Source organism: Strix uralensis, chromosome 3 (assembly GCF_047716275.1).
Source record: "Strix uralensis isolate ZFMK-TIS-50842 chromosome 3, bStrUra1, whole genome shotgun sequence".
NCBI classification, from domain to species: domain Eukaryota; kingdom Metazoa; phylum Chordata; class Aves; order Strigiformes; family Strigidae; genus Strix; species Strix uralensis.
Window position 1 is genome coordinate 6452524 of NC_133974.1, and position 19203 is coordinate 6471726.

The 19203-nt window shown below is 42.6% G+C and overlaps 1 protein-coding gene across 11 annotated transcripts in view; it reads left to right on the forward strand.

The window, feature by feature from the left end:
- RUNX2 (RUNX family transcription factor 2) overlaps positions 1 to 19203 on the forward strand; it is a 151563-nt gene that overhangs the window by 130641 nt on the left and 1719 nt on the right. The window contains exons 7-9 of one of the 11 annotated variants that reach the window (XM_074861380.1): positions 4496 to 4525; positions 9037 to 9058; positions 13053 to 13057. The exons of the other annotated variants lie outside the window; for them this stretch is intronic. Of the exons in view, the coding sequence (XP_074717481.1) occupies positions 4496 to 4525; positions 9037 to 9058; positions 13053 to 13057 (57 nt within the window). The remainder of the gene's footprint in view (positions 1 to 4495; positions 4526 to 9036; positions 9059 to 13052; positions 13058 to 19203) is intronic. 11 annotated transcript variants of the gene reach the window in all.

Here is a 19203-nt window from a genome sequence, read left to right on the forward strand (position 1 = left end):
ACCAATAAATTACACAGTGGTGTGGTAGGGCCTCAGCTATTAAATACTGGTACTGTTAAATTGTCAGCGAGGTTGGTTTTGAGCGGGACTGGCCAGCATGGTCGCAAACAGGTCCCAGCCATGGTTTGGAAATAAGCAAAGTCCTGAACCTGTTCCTGTGGGCAGCTCGGAGGCAGCTGCCCTGTTGTGGAGGCTAAAAGGATTTAATATTACAGCTGTGGCCAGACCATCCTGGCAGGATTTAGAGCCAGAGAATGGACCCTGACCCCAGACTGTTTGCTAGTTCTAATGTATCCAAACTTTTCCATTAATTCGTCTCACTCTGTAGATATCACTGCATGATTTTGAACTATCCTGGACTTTCATCAGATACTGAATTTAAGAAACCTTCACATTCTCCCAGCTCACTGAGGGCTGGCAAGTATAAATGCAACCTTTCAAATGCCAGACATGCCCTAATCAGTGACAATACTGTTCCTTTACACAATTTAATTTTCATTCTTGTAAGCCTACAAATCTTAAAAGAAAAAACCACATATAATGGAAGCAGCTCCAGCTGAACCTCTGAATTTAGTGTTTGTATATTAATGAGAAAGTGGCTCACAGCAATGGGCTGTTTTTTCTTGAGGTCCTGTACTGGTTCTCATCTTGGGTTTCTAACCCTGAATGTGAATTACCTTGGTTTTTGCCTAATGTCACGTAGATGCATGATCTTTATAATAAGGATTTTCCCTTTTGGGGGGGATTTTGTCTTTGAAAAATACTAATTTTAAGAAAGAAAAGTTGTTTATCTTCCTCTAAGGAGCTCAGAAATCTTTACAGCCACTAAGTGAAAACTGTGGTCATGTGAAGTAGCTATTCTTGCATCCCTTAATTCCTACTAACTTCGTTAAATGTTGTGGGTAATAAGCACGTTAGGATGGGATCCTTAATAAGAGAAGGCATTAGTGCTGTCTCCAAAATACAATTCTTTTTCTCTTTACATGCTCTGGGAAGCAGAGAAATGGTTAATACGGTGGCTATTGCCAGCAACGGCCTTCGTGTTAGCAGCTCATGAAATGAATGAGCAGTTCAAGCTTCAGCAATATTGTCTCAGGCTCTTGGCAAATCCAAGAAGCCAGCTCTGTTTCTGGTGTACTTGCTACACTGTGATGTTTTTCTTGGTGACTATAACAATTTTCGCTCTGTCTTCTGGGTTTTTTTAAATGGAAGCTGAAAGGCTCAAGGTTGTCTCTGTCTCCATTTCTTCTAGCTAATTTTCAACGCTTTCCCTGCGAGGTGACACTGAGTTAAGGCAAAGTAAAGAACTTGGGGGAGCTTGGGTCTTCAGAAACAACCCGCTCATTTTGCTACCTTCCCTAAACTTGTAACTTGGGTTTTTGGATTTTTTTTCATTATTTTTCAGTGGTTCTATTTATTTTGTTTACCGCAGGTTTTCCATTTTTAGTCTTCTGCCCACTTGGTGCCACCTGGGAATCTCAGCACCTTGGCACTCATCTGTGGGGTTTCAGTAGCAGCCTCTCTGCTGGGTAGAATCTCTCATTGGAGTAATTGTCCAGAAGATGCGTTGCATGATCCCTACCTCAAGGACGAAGGCCAAATTTTTCTAGCGTGGGTGGCCTCAAATTAGGCACCTATACCCATATTTAGGTGGTAAAACAAGCAGGCTGATTTTCAGACGCTTGAATATTATAATGCGTGTCTTTAAGCCCTTTTCATTTACTTAAAACGGCTGTTGCGAGAGGAAATAAACAGGAAAAATGAAGGCAGAGGGAAAGAGTTTTATTCCTGAAATAAGGGATTTAAAAAATACTGAAAAGAAACAAGTGGAATGTTTTTAAACGGAATAAATTTGTTGCTGATACAGGCAGGAAATAGCACACTCAAATATATGTGGATGTATAGATATATTTTTATCTGAGCTTTTTTTTGCAATGTGTTTTATATTTAGGACACATATCAAGATTTGCATCTGTTTCCAGAACTTGCTGCTAACAGTTAGTAATGATGCCAAAACATACTTTAGTTCCAGCTTGAGACCAAATGATATTCAGGGCTTTTTTTTATTACTAATTTAGGGTCTGATATTAATTAAGGAAATTTTCCATAAGTGCCAGGCCTTTTCTGAAGAACTCATTAAAATTATATTAACTTAAACCGGAATCACAGTCTGAGCATGTTTTGTAATGATTATTCTTACTGACTCTGCTGGGTTTTGTAAACAGAATGCTAATTGTTAATGGGGCAACCAGGCGCTCGATTCCAGATTTTCAAAGGGCCAGATCCTGAGCCATTACCTAGATGTGTGCTCCCAGTAAAGTCAATAAGGTCCTAATAGAAAGGCTGTGGGACAGAGCTCTTTGTTTCAGCCTTGAGCAAAGGCATATGATGATTATTCCATTCTCTTGGTGGAATCACTGTTGATTTTCTACCTAGGATGGAGCCAGTGGTGGTGGCTGATGCAGGGCCACGTGTGTCCTGATACGCAGAGGGAATCTAACTCTATACATGAAGCTCTTTGGTACATATAGGGTGATCACGATCACTTATTTTGCCCTTAAGTCGCTGTGGCCTTGGGTCTTTGTTGCACTGAATTTGGTTTGATTAATTGCACAAGCTGAATTTATTAAATGGTTCCATAAAATGCGGGAGAATTGGGTCCTTCTCATACTGTGACTGTGTTTGGTACAAGATAAGTAGAAAAGTATCTTATACCCTCCAGGAGTTGTATGGTTTAAAAGGCCCAATTATGCAAATCTTACACTAAAAAATACAATTCAAGATGCAAAAAGTGTTTCTGGTAGAAACAGCTGGAACTGCCTTGACTTTTGGTGAAATTTCCTCTCATTTCTAGCCATCCAGAATAAGACCGTGCTGAATTTGGTCAGGAAGGGAGTGTTAGAGCCTAGCAGAGCTTCACAAAACCTTTTTGAGGTGGTTCAGTAATGGTTGTTGGCCCCATTTTACAGATGTCCAAATCTTCTCCCCTCTTCATGGATGTTTTAGCAGAAAAGGATCTGTTGTCATGCCAACTTGGCTGTCAGACTTAAAAGAGCATTTGTATTGGTGATATTGGGCTGATACTGGTAACCAAAAGAGAAGGTAAGAGCCATGCAAGCAGTTCAGGCTTTCTGTGGTTGTACAAAAGAAAACAACGTAGGCAGCGAAGGAGAGGAAGATGACTGAGATAAAATGAAGGTGCGCACCTTCACGTGGCTCATAAAGGATATTATTAAGAGAGAAGGAACTATTTCATATGCAGAAAGGGAGGGTATTTGGGGACGCTAATCTGGAAATCTCTTAATATTTGTTTTCAGACTGACTCAAAAAAGAATGAGGGAAGGGATCAAAGCAGGAGGTGCCTTCCTGAGCTCGGGACAGGTTCTTCATATCCGCAAGAGCAGTGTGAGGGCGGTGCAGGGTCCCTGCAGGTGGAACCTGACCCTGCACCCATGTGGTGCTTGCTGATGCTTCCATGTCCAAGGAGTTTTTAGCAATGGTGGAGCTTCGCCTATAAAGCTCAGGGAAGAATAATTTGATATAAGGAGCTTTCCACAGATACACAGATTTATAGGTTATTAATACAGTGAAGCTCATGTGATTACCTCCTTTGAACCAGGCTGTAAGATTTTCCCAAATTATCTGTCATTTGAACTTGAGGATAACCTTTGAGAAAAAAAAAAGCTGTGTTGGTCTTCATTTAAAAATTTCCAGGGAAGCAAAATCCACCACAACCTTTGGTTACAGACGCAAATTAAGCTTGCTTTGGAAATGTGGGTCTTATTACTAGTCTGAATTTGTCTAACTTTAGTTTCCACTCATTTGAACTTGCTATAACTGTGTCTGCCAGATTGCAGCACCGTTTTTTATTTCTGAGGTTCGAGTGGGTTCCTGTGGCTGTGACACATACAACAAAGAGGTGGTAAGAAAGGAGGTTGCTGTGGTGGCTCTCAGGGAGATGGCAAAAGCCACAGGGAACTGGATGCTGTGGGACACAGAACTGGTTTGACTTGCAAGGAGGCTGGAGGGGCACTGTGCAAAAATATTTTGGTCATTTAAGTTTGCTGTGGGTTCACTATGATCTATCAGAAAGTGGAAGTTCCCTTCCCTAGTCAGCCAAACTCCTACGGTATCTGCTGAAAAGGAGTTATTTTTGGTTGAATTACTAGTGGGACTCTACTTTTCCAACCCACCTGAAAAAACGCACTGAAAAAGCATTTTTCACTGACTTTGTGGCCTTCTTCTATTCCTTTAGGAATTTTTCTGCATTTATATTTGCCCAATTGTAAAGTCCCTCCCATTTTTTCTAACAGAATGAATTTAATTCCTCATTCACTACCCTAGATGGAGATACAAGAATAGGACAACAGGATACACATTCTCCCCTAGTTTTCATACACTGTTTAACCTTTCATTTGAAGAAACGCAGCTATAGTCACGGGGGCTTTTTCCTCCAGGTTTAGTTAGTATTTGCTCTGTCAAAAGCAAAGAGAAGCCTGCAGCTCAGAGCTCAGGCTGTGGCCCTGTTGGGTAGCAGACAGAGCAGCCTCTTTGCTCTCCACGTGCATAATTATTCCACGGGCAAATTTGCGAATAGAGGGTTGAAGCTGCATTAAACCCTTGGGATTACTTGGACCAGGCAATGCTCTCATTGTATGAAGAAGTTTAGTTCTGGCAAAAGAGGTATCATACGCTTAACGCAGGGGGGTTTGTGGTGTTTTAAAGGTGCTTGTGGAGGAGGAGAGGAGTCAGTGTGGTGAGTCTTCAGCCCTGTCTGGGCCATGTCACCTCCAAGCTTCTCAGTCGTTTTTTCCAAAGGTCTTTCTAACCACCTACTTGACCTTTTATACTGTGGTAGCCATGAATGTTTGCTGTAATATATTATTTTGTAATATAGAAGTGCTGAGTGTAGGCAGCTGGAGAAAGCTTCTTGGCCTCCTGTGAGAAAGAGAAGTGACTGTGCTGAGAGAAAGGCAGCACCAGCAGAGAAAAACAACCCAGGGGGTTTAAAACAAGGATCAATTCTGAAAGCAAAATGGAGCGGTAGGGCATCTCACGTCAATCTTCCTGACTCTTAACATCACATTTCTCTGGCGGTGAGAAGTGGAAGGTGGTATGCTTGGATTAGGAGCGGTACCCACAAAGCCTCTTTCATTTAGCTGAGATGAAAAGTCCCTACACCAGCTCTCGTGATGCCACATGCATGGTTTCCACTCGTTATTTTTAATGGTTAACTGGGCTATCACTGTCTGATCCATAGGCATCAATGCTTTTTTATACCATTTTCTATTAAACAAGCACTGTCTAGAATTGGCAGATTATTATGAAGCCAGAAGCTAAATGTATGTCCACCTTGTTTTAGTTTGTATGATTAGTCTGAGCAATGGGCTTGATTAAAAAACGGGATTGCAGCACAGGTACAGGACCGAATGTGTAAGGCACATCATTTTTAGGTGATATATATCTGTAAAAACACAGCTTCCCATATTTAATTCTGTGCTGAAATTAAGTTCTGTGTTGTGTTGAAAGCTGAGCGTGGGATTGAAAGGAGATTTTCATGAACTGGAGATCAGTCCCCTTGCCAGTCCGCTTGCCAAGGCTTCGCGTGAGGTTTTGACTTTCGCTGGAGCACCCAAGTTTGGCTACTGCAGGCAATGCGGTTCAGTGATCAAAGTAATGGCTGTATTTGTGAATAGGTAACGGACCTTTGCTGGAATCACTGCTGACCATGCGATAGGCAGTGGCTGCTAATACTGTTTGTATTGCAGTAGCTTCTGGAAGTCCAATTGCATTGTGCTAAGGACTATATAGTTAAAGAAGAGGAGATAAAAAAAGAGAGGTCATCCCTGTTCTCTATGAATTTGCTCTCTTAAATACAGTACAACTGGTTACAAGATATACAGCAGAATACAAGAGGGAATTGAGGAAACGTGAAGAGATTCAACGATGTAATAGCACTGGCTGCAGCCTCACTAGAGCAGGATGGTAGTGAGCATGGGTGGAAGGGAGTGCAAGGATGATGTCTGAAGGAGGGACTGAGATAGCTCTGTGGTTCTTCAGCTCCTTCCAGGCTTCAGGGGCAGCAGGAAAGAAAGCACAAAGCTGCTCATTACAGCTTGTAATAAGATGCAAGCAGTGTTCATCAGCATTGTCATTGAGAAAGCTGAGTGAGGCAGATCAGCCCCACCAGGTTAGACCAAGGGTCCATCCAGGATCCATCACCTTCTCATCATAGCCGAAAGTGGTCACTCAGTTCCCCTGGAGTGCAAACCCAGAGCGTATATATTCCCAAACTGTAGGGGTTTCCAAAGCTGGAGGTTTATATCTGGATCGTTGTATTTAATAGCGGTTGATATACCTCTGTGAATCTACTTACCCTCAGGTAAGTGGGATTAACCCCAGAGGAGCTGCTAGATCAATTCTTCTATTTCCTATAGGTCTGTAGTGTCATAGTCATATAGGACTGACAGGAACCTCATAAGATCATATGATCTGTGCCCCTCTGTGCAGAAATAGGATTGAACATCTGCAGGTCATTCCTGTTAAGTGTAGCCAGCTAGTTATGTGTATTGCTGCCATTGAAAACAAAAATAAAACCATGTCCCAAAGAAGGAAGAATCCCAGCCAAAAAACTTCATTAAGGTTGAAATAGATCATTCTGGTGCAGTTAAAAGATTTTTGGAAAATAAACTTAAAAACAAAGGAAGTAAAAGCTAACATTATAAAAGAGTATATGAATAAATGCTTGAGAAGCGATGGGGGCTTTATGAATACATTCGAAATATCCCCAGGCCAGAATGAGACTGCTGGCCATAAAGTGGGAGTCATCACTGCAGCACGGTGAATAGACCTGGAGATGCATAGGGTTTGTCAGCATTGACAGAGGGAAGGTATAGAGTAGAAACCTCTGTGAGAAACAGCATAAACATTTAGATAACCTCTAGGGCCCAAATTGCAAAGGCTGGGATCTGGACTATGGACTGAGGAGTGAAAATTAGGCCTTCTGCAAAGGTGCCTGGTTTGCCAAATAGAAGGGAAACAAGTGCCTCAAAAACACCAGGAGGGCTGCTGACCCAAAATCTCTGCACCATAAGCCTGAGATGAAATGGCTTCTTGGAAGAGGCATCTCGCAGAAGCTCCTTAGAGGAAGTCCCCGGGAACTGTGATGTGGATGCTGGCATGTCTGGAGGAGCCACAGAGGAATCCTGGCAATGGGAAAAAGGCACCTCTCTTCCCCCTTTCTTCCCTCTTCCTCTCTCAAATATCTCTTCTAAAGGGATTTTTTGTTTGTTTTTGTTTTCATTTTGATTCCTGCTAAAAGCCAGCCCATGTTGGTTTTTTTATGGGTGAAAAGGAGCGCAGGGGAGGATCTAAGTACCACCGGAGCCTAATTAGGAGCCATCGTATTAGAATCCAAAATTAGATAGGAAGCTGGGTTTAAGGGTAGTCCAAGTCCAACCAGTTCCTAGTTTGGCCTGGCCCACGTAGGTGGGCCAGACTGGTTTGGAGCTGTTTTGAGGACAGGCTGCTTGCCCATGGAGGAAACCATTCCAGCCGCAGTGGAGCTGGAGCACAGTGCCTGGTCCTCAGCCGGGCCAGCTTCTGCTCTCATCGGTCTGCTCTGCAGATGCGCTGGAGGGGTGTTTAGTTTAAAGCAATTCTAGCTGTTGCTTTCTCAAGCAGATGAAGACAACTGAAGGCGATAATTCAGGCTGACTTTGTATGCCTCTTTTTTATTTCAGATATAGGTTTTGTGTATGAAGGTTTCTTTTAAGCCAAGTTCTCTTTACTCTCTCTGACTTCTACTTTTTCTGTGTCTTCACCTGTTAACCTGTTTATAAAAAATGTCTGACGGGTTTTGCCTTTAATAACTTTTATAACTACAACATCTTCCAACAAAGGATTTCATAGTATTTTCCAAACTGTGCTACTGACCTTTGTTGCTTGGCTAATATGAAGTATTAAAATACTCATCTTATAGCAAGCAAAATTTAGCCAGGAAAATCAGATTATATGCCCAAAGTCACAAAACAAGTCAGTAGCAAGAGCCAGAAAGCAATGCATCACATTTCCCCTTTTAACAGCTTTAATGGATAAGTGGGCTTTCTAAACTTATAAGTAACATATGCTTTTTTTGCCAATATGCAATTATCCTCTGCAATATCTCCATGATACATGTATTTTTTACCAGTCTGGTTAGAAGCTGTCCAAGGTCTCCCTTGAAGTAAAGCAAATTCAGAGACTAGTCAGGTTATCCTGACTTAACTACAGGCTTAGTTAAACTTTGGTAGGAGTGTGCATTTCTACAGCCTATGGCAAGCTCAAAGCAGTGAGTCTTATCTTACTTAACAGAATTGTAGTATCTCACATTTACCATGAGCTGTGGCCATTCACGTGACTGTTACTGTGGTTTATCTGAGACGTGGTAACTTGGATTTTAAGTTTAGACCATCAATAGTGATTTGAGCTGCTAGTGGTGTAGCCTAAGTTGCCATACAGCAAACAGCCTAAAGCATGTTTATGATGTGAGCTATTACAGACCAAAGTCTGTTTCTCTTTCTCATCACGTTTCCTGGGAGGATAAAAAACACATTCAGACTTTACACTATGGAGAAGAAGCATTTATTTAGAGGTGTTCAAAGTTGAGCTGGTTTAAGCTTCAGCTCAGCTGATGAATGGAGATGCTGTGTGGACAAGCTTATAATGATTGAAACTTAGCTTACAGTAGTTTGCCTTAACTTGGTAAGAAACCCAGATTAGGTCTGAAATGACTGAAAAAAAAATACATGGAGGGCTTTACATTGCTTTTATTAAATGAGATTGAAAATCATACAATGTTAAAGTGGTGCAGTGCTGAATATCAGGAGGGTTACAGTTCCTCTAGCCCTGCTATACACCTGTGTTTAGCTATCTGTGTCCTGCTGAATTTGATGGAAGTTTGGTACCTAATCAGGCATTGAGTGCCTAAATGAATGGATTGAAACCTCTATAGGTCTTTGCACTGGTCAGTATTTTGACTTTTAGATATAGGAGCAGCAGCTCTAGCGAAAACAGCTCAGTGGTTGCATGTAAAGATTTCCTCCGTGTCCCCAAAGCTCGTGGTGACTCAGGACAATCTGCATTGTACGGGGGCAAGTCCTGCTCTGCGGCTTGTTGACAGCCACAGCTTTGCTCCATCAATGCCAAGGGTCACAGTGTCCCCGAGCTGCTCTCACTCTGCCCCATGAGATGGGCGCAGCAGTTTGGCTCGGTGTTTGCCCACACATCTCCCCGCAGGGATCCTTCACACCCTGAGCCTCCCAAAATTCCTTTGACCGGTGGGTCTTGAGTCACGCTGACATGTTTGACAATTTTATCATGGCTTGACGTTACCGCTGTTCGTGTTTTTTGGGGGAAATGTGTTCTCACTGTAAGGGAAAAAACTGGCCGTCACTGGGTGAGTTATTTTCCACTGTTTTCACTCCAACGGTGTTATTTTGCCTGCTGCTAAAATCCTTAACCTAAATGGAAATGCCTCCCCAGTATCTCCCCTCTCATTTCTCCAGTACTCAGAAGCTCTCTGTGGGTGAAGAGCCCTCATCCCCTTTGGAGCGGTGGCTCTTGCGGGCTCCTGCGCAGCTCCCGCTCCCAGCACAAGCAGCCGCTTTCAGCTGCCTCCTCGCAGGACGAGGTGTGTCTGTTTACCCTCCGGGGACACAGGACTTCAAGCTGGGGAGGAGAAAAAAAAAAAACAACGTCATGGCCTTGGACATGGACAGGAACTGAGGCTGAAAATGTTCATTGAAGAGAAAAGTTATTTTGGAGGGGAAAAGTGTGCTTTGAATTGTTTAGATGAGGGGGTTTCATGTTTTATGGATGTCTGGGGGCTGGGGAGGTGCCTCTTCTTCCGCCGTGTATGAGATTGTTTAGGAAAAAAAAAAATTGGACTATCTACATTTGTGAATTTAAGCTTTTTGGCCAGAAGCGTAACAATTTGTAGGGTTTGAATTTTCTCTGGGAAAAAAAAAAAAAAAAAAAAGCATTTTGAGAACAAGGCCCGGGTAACCAAAATATGTTTGTTTTTGTTTAAATTGCTCAGTAGAGAAATCGTCTCTTGTCTATTGTTAAGAGCGAGGTTTAAATCAAAGGCAAATTCTACATATTCTAAAATATACAGACAACTCTTTGAAAGCAAAGCCAAGCAAAACTTTAAAAGAGACCTTCTCCTTGATGCAGAAGTTTTCAGTTAGTTTACTGTGCTGAGGCTCGAGTGGAAAGAAACAGCCTGAGAAACAAATCGCAAATCCCCATTTCAGAGGCGGAAGTCGGGGAAAGCATCGTATTAATAGCACACGAAACCTTTCCACAGAGCTTCTCATCCAGGGCTTTTCCAGCAGCAGCGAGGAAAAGCCTTTGCCGTTCGTGGGGATTTTTGTGTTCGGATTTGGCTGTGGAAGGTTTAAGCGAGCTGCAGAGCGAGGGAGTGGAGGACCTGATCCTCTCGTGTTGGGTGGTCCCTCCTACCGCAAATAACCCTATTGAAAACAGAGGGACTATTTGTGGAGTCATTTGTTTGTCAGGAAAAGTAGGGTTTGTAGGATACAGCCCCAATTAGCAGCCAAATTCCTGGTTATTTTCTCGTGATAAAAATGCAGCTAACTGTCACAGAGATGCACGCAGCATCTCTTTGGTTCCCGTTTGAACTCCTGCCACTTGCTCCGTGCTTCTTCCTGCTTCCTTGGTCATGCAAAAATTATTCTGGCACCACGCTACCTCGGATGAGGTGGCTGCTTCCCTCCTGCCCAGGACTGACGTGGCGTCCGGCCCTTTGCTGTGCCATTTGGGATTGGCAGGGCTTGGGCTGTGCGCTCCCTGGCTCCCGCTCGCTGGTACCCATCGGTGAGGGCACCTGGAGGCTGCTCTTGACCTTCAGCTCCTGGCCGCTGGAGCACATCAGGCAGATGCTATCCACTCTGTGCCTGACATCACTGCCTAACACCCAACACATCTCCCACCATAAATCCTGCTTTTAATATGAGCCAGGTACAGTCAACCCCATCCAGAGGATATCCCCTCCCGAATCCAGCCTTTCTCAGGAGATTTACTTAACGAACAGTTCAGCACCGAGCTGCAGTTTTGGGAAATGCCCTGAATTGCCCGCAGACGTTATCACAGGGCGGGCACCCTGCCCGACCCCAACGCACGTGCTGGTGCAGGCAGGGTGACGGCTCTGCCGGCCCCGCGCGAGCTCGACGTGCTGGCGGATGCCGGGAGGGCTTTCTGGGAGCTGTGGGAGCACTGATAGCAGCACTGTTGTTTGGGGGAGGGAGGAGTGCTCTCATTAGTTGTATTCTTTTGTGGCTCCTTGTTTTGGTAGCCATGTCATTAGTGGTTTTTAATTTTTTTCTTTTTTTCCCCCTTGAAACTGAAATAAGGGCTGAAAGGGTGGATTTGTCCTTCTTTTGCTTTTTCTCTCTTTTTTTTTTCCTCTATTTTTTCCTTTTTTTTTCTTTTCTTTTTTTTTTTTTTTTTTTTTTGGCTAATCTGAGGCACGCTGCCACATCTGAAGCCACTTGGCTTATTATGGATTTCATGGAAACTGATTCCCTGAAAGTGTTTCCATATGTGTGTTCCCAATATATCCCATCCTTTTCTAAATGGGAGTACAAACTCGCACACGAGCTGGAAATGGCTTCAGGATGTGACAGAGAAGTCATATGACTGGAGTGGCACTGTGTGTGGCCCTCTCTGAAAGACACGGTGTCCTGTGTGCTGGCTCCCATCCTACAGTAGATCCAGTTTCAAAGAATATCTTCCTTCCCGGCTTCTTAAAAGCTCTTAATCAAGAACCAGCAAGGAATCCTCTGTCCTCAGGAGGGATGCGTATTAGTTGAATGAGATTCGAAAGGAAAATTTGGATGGGAAGGAAAAAAGAGGGGTTTAAAGGGTGAAATTACAGAGCAATGCCAAGGGCTTCCCCCCTCCTCCCGCCCCTGCAAAACATAGTTTCTTTGTGTCTGCTTGAGGATCAGATGGTATTTCTGAGTTGCTAGCATGCAGTGGAAAAGTACAATTCATGACAACATTGGAAACAAATATTTATACTGGATAGTTAAGGCACATTTTTCTACAAAAAAAAAAAAAGTAATAGAGTAGACTGCTAGCCCCAATGTATATTATCTTCCCATTCACTGGATTTATACAGGATTCTTGTACTGACGCTCACCGTTGCCGTGCATGCATTGCAGCTCTCAGCCCTGTGGTTTCACCCCCTTTCTGTATACAACGCTGCTGATTTTGCTATCCAAGAAAAGCCTCAAATGTTCCTTCTGATGCGTTTCGGCTGGGGCTGGTGAAAAACAGCAGCGGCTGAAATTCAGGCAGGAAAAATTGGGAAAAACTGAACTGGGAGTGATACACACCTGTGTGTGTGATTGTGCCATACAGTGTTATACAGCCGCTAGACTTATTTCCAGGAAACGTTATTTACTTTTTGCTTCCAACGCAACACGTAGATGGCCTGAGATTTTAAACAATGAGAAGGGTTTTGATATACTACCGATTCCTTCCCACCTGAATCACCCTTGACAGCTCCAGACTGAAGTCACTGAGATAAGATAGCAAAGACCAAGAAGTTCAGAGGCTTCCCATCACATCAGGTCAACGGGCATCCACGGGTGGCAGGTCGCAACTGCTAGCTGAGGATGTATTTCTGTAATGTGACCATTTGTCCCCCTCCTGTGGTTCTCATTAGAAAGGTTTGAATCCTGTGTAAGTGAAGCTTCACAAGAGGCAACATCTATAAATGAGACAGTGATGACTGATGCTTTTCGTAGCCATTCCTGCTCCCAACAGTCCATCTAGGAGGGGTTTGTTGTTGCTTTTTTCCACGCACGGGAGGAATTTCTACCCATTGATGTTCTTAAATTTAAGATGAGCTACCTCTTGAGGTGCAGCCAGCAGCCACCTGTGTTTAGATGCATAGCGTCACCCAGCAAGACTTAAGATGCCTAAAGAATGTCCCATTCTTCCAGAGCAGTTCGTCCAGCAGAAAAGTCCTATTGAGGGAGCAGGGCAGGTAATGATGAAGCCCAGACTGGAGAAGTGCAAAGAGACCCCAATTTTGCCATTAAGCAATGTAACAGCTCTGCTTGGGAAACACTCTCCTTTATTTGCACGAGTGGTACTTTAATGGTCGCTGCTAATTATGTTATTTATGGGGTGTTTCTTCCAGCAAAGGGCTTAGGTGCTGCATCATAAATTCAGTGAAAACATCTATCTGCAAATTAATCCATGGTATTTTAGGTGCCAAAGTCCTGTTACCTAAATAACAGAAGACACAAGCAGGCAGTTTACCATGTAACCTGGGGGTTTAAAACTGGGGTACTGAGGGACAGCGAGAAGAGATGCACTAGAATTAGGTTCTCGCCTGTTGTGCGTGAAGCTCTGAAGGGGTTAAAATGTTCCTTCCTCCCTCTGACTTTTGTGAGACTGCTGTGCTTAATAATATTGCAGTTTAAATGGTCCCAACTAGGCCTTGAAGTTAACACCTTGTTGAGGTGAAGGAAAGAGGAGGGGGGCCAGTTCACACCTTTTCTCCTGCTATTGTTTGCAGGAGACATGCATGGGGTAATCTGGGGAAAAATGCAAAAAAGAAAATAAATATGTAAAGTGCTTTTTCCTTCCTTTTATTTTTCCTGATTTTTTTGTTTTTCCTGAATTAAAGGGAGAGAAAGAGCATTTGAAACATACCATTTCCTATGATAAATGGTTGCAAGTATCCAGACACACACTCATCCCAAAAATGAACTGGGGAGGGAAAAGCCCTGTGCGTTATTGGGCGATATTGGATGTGATGGTGGGGGATATGGTGTAGGGGAGAACTTTGTGGAGTAGGGCTGATGGTTGGACTTGATGATCCCAAGGGTCTTTTCCAACCTGAATGATTCTGTGATTCTGTAATTTCTGCAGCGCTGCATGACCCTCACCCTTGCAGCACATAGACACGTGCTTGGTGGTAGGTGTGTGGGAGGAGTGTCCCTGAGCTCTGGCATGAAGATGAGCACCAGTTTAGCTTTGCAGGGTCAGGACCTAGCAGTTACAGCAAGGAATAGGTACGTGAGGAGGTAGTTTGGGATCCCTGGGAATTGCAGTCCCAGGCTCCATCCTGCAGTGTCATCCAGAGGGAAGGTGGTACAGCACCTTTGGAGAGTCAGAGGCTTGCCTGGAAGGAGTCAGGGAAGAATCGTGCTGTGTGTGATTCTCTAAATGCTTACTAGCAGAGGCAGGTGACAAGAATTTAACAAAATGAAGAGCAAAATAACACTCTCCCCAATACAGAAGGATGCTTGGGGAAAACTGAGGTCCAGCTAGTATATAATCACTCCCCCCCATCCAAATATGTTGCAGAGAATCCTTAAGATTGCAAAACTAAGTGCTCAGAAATTGGGAAATCTCAGTACTTGTGTTGCCTGTGCAACTTTAAATCAGCCTCATTTTGCTTATGCATTATATTACAGATTTTAATTACAGGATCACATGATACTTTTCCCACGGGATTCCTGTCTCATTCAGTGCACACGATGGACAGTGCTAACTTAATGAGCAGCTCTTCAATATTTTGTTTTCTTCTTGTTCTTTGCATTTCCCCAGGCCTTGCTTATTGCAGAGCTCTGAAGAAGGAATTCTTAATTTCTTGATGGGCTTTGCTCTAATATTTCTGCCATAGCATTTGTATACAGTTGCAGTGCAATATTCCCAAGAAAGAAAGAACATGCTTTAAACAGAGTACTGAGACTGACCTTAAGGTTTCGTGTAATTCAGTGAACCTTCTTTGTATCTCCTACAGCATGACTTTTTTTCTGTCTTTAGCCTTATGTTCAGACCTCTGATCCTACTGGCTTCAGCTGCATCTGTGAATATTTAGTGCATGTGCAAATCAGAAGGCAACATCTTTGCTGGGCACAGAAAATGAGAGAAGTGAAAATGTGATTTGGAGACATTTCAACTGAGTCACATAGCAGAAACATGTATAAAATCCAGTTTGCTCAGGAAATAATCGGGTCTCTGTCACCTTGTTCACTTCACCCCTTCTGATTTCTTGCAGCAGTGGATTTGGGGGATATATAAACAGTCTTCTCTATCCCTCAACCCTGGTACGCTTCCAGAGAAGGTCAACTTGTGTGCTGCCTGCAGGAGGGTTCGTGTAAAAGGAATAGCATATTCTCCTGTAATCAAATGTTGTATTGTAGTGCATACGGAGAAGTAACTTGAATGCTGGTATTTCCTAACTTTCTGACTCTTCACATGATACCTTAATAATATCCTTTTGTTTGTCTCTAGTTGTGTTTATAGTTTCTCACATTTGTAAAAAAAGCAAACCCCAAGTAACCCCGCCTTCCCAAATTTTTCTTTGCAATATCGTACAAACATCCACATCGACCATCATTTAGCTCCTTTTACCATGCTTCCACCACTGGAGCCACTAAAGGACCGATTCTAGATCAGGACTGGTGCTGCTATGGGTGGGGATGACCCTATGTTTCAGCAATATTTACAGAAAAAATGCTGGCACTTGGGACTCCTAGATTTCATTCCAGTCTCTGGACAAGTGTCTTTGTAGGGGCACAGAGTCTTCTGCCCATTTTTAGGCAGAACGCTTATGGTTTGTTCGTATTTAGCTGGATTTTCATGGCAATGTCTCTCACAAAAAAGCCACTCCTATTCCAAAGTTCAAGTCCCTACTTCAAAGCATGGAACTGGTACAGCTTTTCAAAGGAAGGCTCCTCAGAGTTTAAGATTAGTAAAACAATATATTTTTCCCAGCAGAAGAGTTTCAGCTGAAATTTTAAAAACAAATAAATGCATAAATCACAATTTAGCCCGAGACAGACGCCCAGCATGGACAGTTTCAGCCAGAACATTTAAAGTTTGGCAAAGCTGTAAGAGACAGAAAATCGTCTCATCATGTGAAGTGTGTGGCATACTTCATACGAGGCGATATTATCAGCTGTAAGTAATCCAAGCTGCACATATAATTCATAGATGTAGATGTTAGGGAAGGAAAAAACAATTTTAATAGATCAATTAGGGCTACATCCCAGCCTGAATCGAAGTATTGAACAAAAACCCACAGAATCTAGTATCTGTTTCAGCAAATGTCTTAACACTGAAGTTCCCTAAAACACAAGTGAATCATTTAGCTACTGGTAAATACATTTAACTATATGTAGCTGAATTTCCTTGAGACAGACTATTCAGTGATTTTCGAGTACAGCACCACTCTGTTTTCTTGCATCCAGTGATTATGCATTGACTTGATGTGCTAGAAATTTCCCTATCAGACATATGCAATAAGCCAAGGGGACCTTTTTTTTTTGATAGTGAACTTATAGTATAAAATGACAAAGCAAATTGCAATATTTGTAAGTTATAAAATTATCCTATAACCCTCTAAAGTAGATGTCAGCTTGCTGTACCCACAAGGAGTTAATCTGTCCAGGGTACATTATGATCTTTAATAATTGGAAGCGATTGGCCAAAGTGCTGTAAACCTGGCAGAAATTTGTTGCCTTATTTTCTGCAAACCACAAGCACAGCTTATTAATTGAGAAATGAACATTAACTGGCATTAGCTGGCATCTGTAAACTGAAAAAGAGAAATGACCACGGTACGCATTCAGCTGTAAATGGTAGAGCTGCAAAGCTGCAACAGGTAAAATTGGTTTTTAAGCACGAATGCAAAACCATTTTAGTCGGCTGCTGGCGAATGCCCAAGTCTAGGGTTTTTAATGAGGCTTCTGCATCAAAATAAGTGAAACCACATGGAATTTTAATTGTTCTTATTCTAAATATGAAACACACTGGAGCAGTATTCTTGAATCTAGGATGTTAGCATATATATTGGCATATTAACATGACCACTTTTCTGTTCTAAACGTATAGCTCTCAGAAAATTTGAGTGCCAGGTTACATTAAGGAGGAATCAGCTTGGAGGGTTTAAAAACAGTTAATCTGGACTCTTTCAGATGTAAAGGTTTTTTTTTTCAATACACTTTTTTTTTTTTTTTTGTATTGTGAAGCATGGTGAGCTGAACAGACTGTATAGGGAAAGAAGATCACTTGCTGTGCTTTTTGCTGCGTTTCTCTTTCTGGTGGCACAAAATAAAGACTTTTCTCTTCACAGAAGTGTGGTTTCGCAATCTTGCAGCCACGATGTAGGGCGGAGAATCTGTGCTTCACCCATTTAATACAAGCTGTCACGAGAGTGGGAATTCACAGATGCAAATTGTTTTCTTGGTCTGATGGAGGAAAAATTAGCATAAATCTTTGATCCTGCTGGGGAGAGGAATAAATAAATTATTTACTTGCATTGTCATGTTACTATGTTGCTGATTGACATCACTATTTGTGCACAGCTAGATATACAAAGATGGGTGCCATACCCAGAAGAGCTGTTTATCTTCCCAGTCCAGCGAAGAGCTAAATATATATAAATATGCATCTGGTGGTTCCAAGTTAGAACCAAAATCAACCTTAACACAAGGAGGTAGGACAGAGAGAGGAAGAAGAGGAGGGTGAAAATGCATCAGTGCGATTGCATAGCAGTGAGGATGAGTTTTAGAGGTGACTTTTAAAAAAGTTTCTAGACTCACTTAAAAAGGAGACTTTAGAACAGGCATCACAGAAAGCTTTTTCTGATCTCCAAAAATATCTTTACACAATGGAGATACAGAAGGCCGGGAACAAATCGCAGCCTAGTGCAGGGAGTTAAGGAGAGAGCAAAAGGCATTTGGGCAAAAGGGGAGTTGGAGAAGTGAGTATGCAGGAGCCGTGCAGACACAGCCATGAGTGAGATAAGAAAGGGTTATGGTTATTTAGCCTTTGGGTAAATAGAATTGTGCTTTACAAGCAACAGTAAAAACAAACAAGTGTGGATTTACTAGGGTATGTAAGGAGGTCTGTAGCCCCACATTAGAAATGCCTACGTGTGGTGTGCACATTCCCCGTGATTCCACACTTACATGATCTCTTGGCAGCACCCATACAGATAATATTTGGATCTATCCCTGAAAGGGAGATTGCCTTTTAATGTGTAAAACTGTGTGGATAGCTTGTTATTAAGAAAAAAAGAATATTGACTGCAAAGAAACCAAAAATGCCGATGTACACTCATAACAATTCTACCTGTGATTATAAAAGCCTTTTTTAGCTTCTGTCAGGGTAAACTAAGAGCAACTCTGTTCATGTTGGGAGAGTTGCAATAACAATAAAAAAAAAAAAAAAAGAGTATAAGCAGTAGCAGATTGAAACTCAGTATTTTGAGCAGCTGGGGAAATTATGTTCTAACCTTATATTTCCAGATACGTATCAGACCTGTTCACAATATAAAGGATAGTGTTCCAAAATTACAGCTTTGAATCTGGGTGGTATTGCCTCTGGCTATTGTTTGCAGTTGGGAACGAAAGAAGTTGCATCAAGTAGTAGAGTGTTTGCTGTAAAGGTACAAGTTATATTACATTCCATGGGGCTGCGGTTGTAGGGATTGATGATGGAGACAGACCCATTCACCCGTAGGTCACTGATTCAGTTCCAGATAAAGATAATAGTAATCACATTGTCATCAGAGTTAAAACTGGGCTTTTACTGCCCATTTAAAGTTCTGTACTCGATATCTTTTGAGACAGCAGATTATAATCCCCAGGTTTCAGGCTGCATGATTTGGATGCTTGGCTGGCTGTGGCCCAGGTCCTCCAGCCTGAACCCAAGCTGTGCCTGAGCTTCGCCCCCCTGCTGTTTTTAGATATTATTGAAGGTGTGGGTTAAATAAGATGGTAGAACAGGAGAGAATAACGATCTAAATCACAAAATGTGCCACACAAGGTGGCAGGGTCTGTTTGAGTCTGTGGTTTATGGCAGAAACCATCATTGTGGGTTCTATAGGGGTCTGAGGGCAGAAGGGCTAGAGGGACCTTCGTTCTACACAGCAGTGTCGGCAGGTCAGATCCAAAGCCTGTCTACAGGGAGAAGCGTTACTGCATCTTACACTGAGGATACACAGGGTGTTTCAGTGTTTAGCACATCAGCTTGGCATCTAGAAGATGCATTATTTTCCTCTTAAGTAAATCAGATTCGGTAGACTGGCAAAGAAGTGGATGAACCCTTGAATCTAGAGGACTGTAAAGCTGTAGAAGTGTTGGCTGGGAAGCACAGAGGGAGCCCATT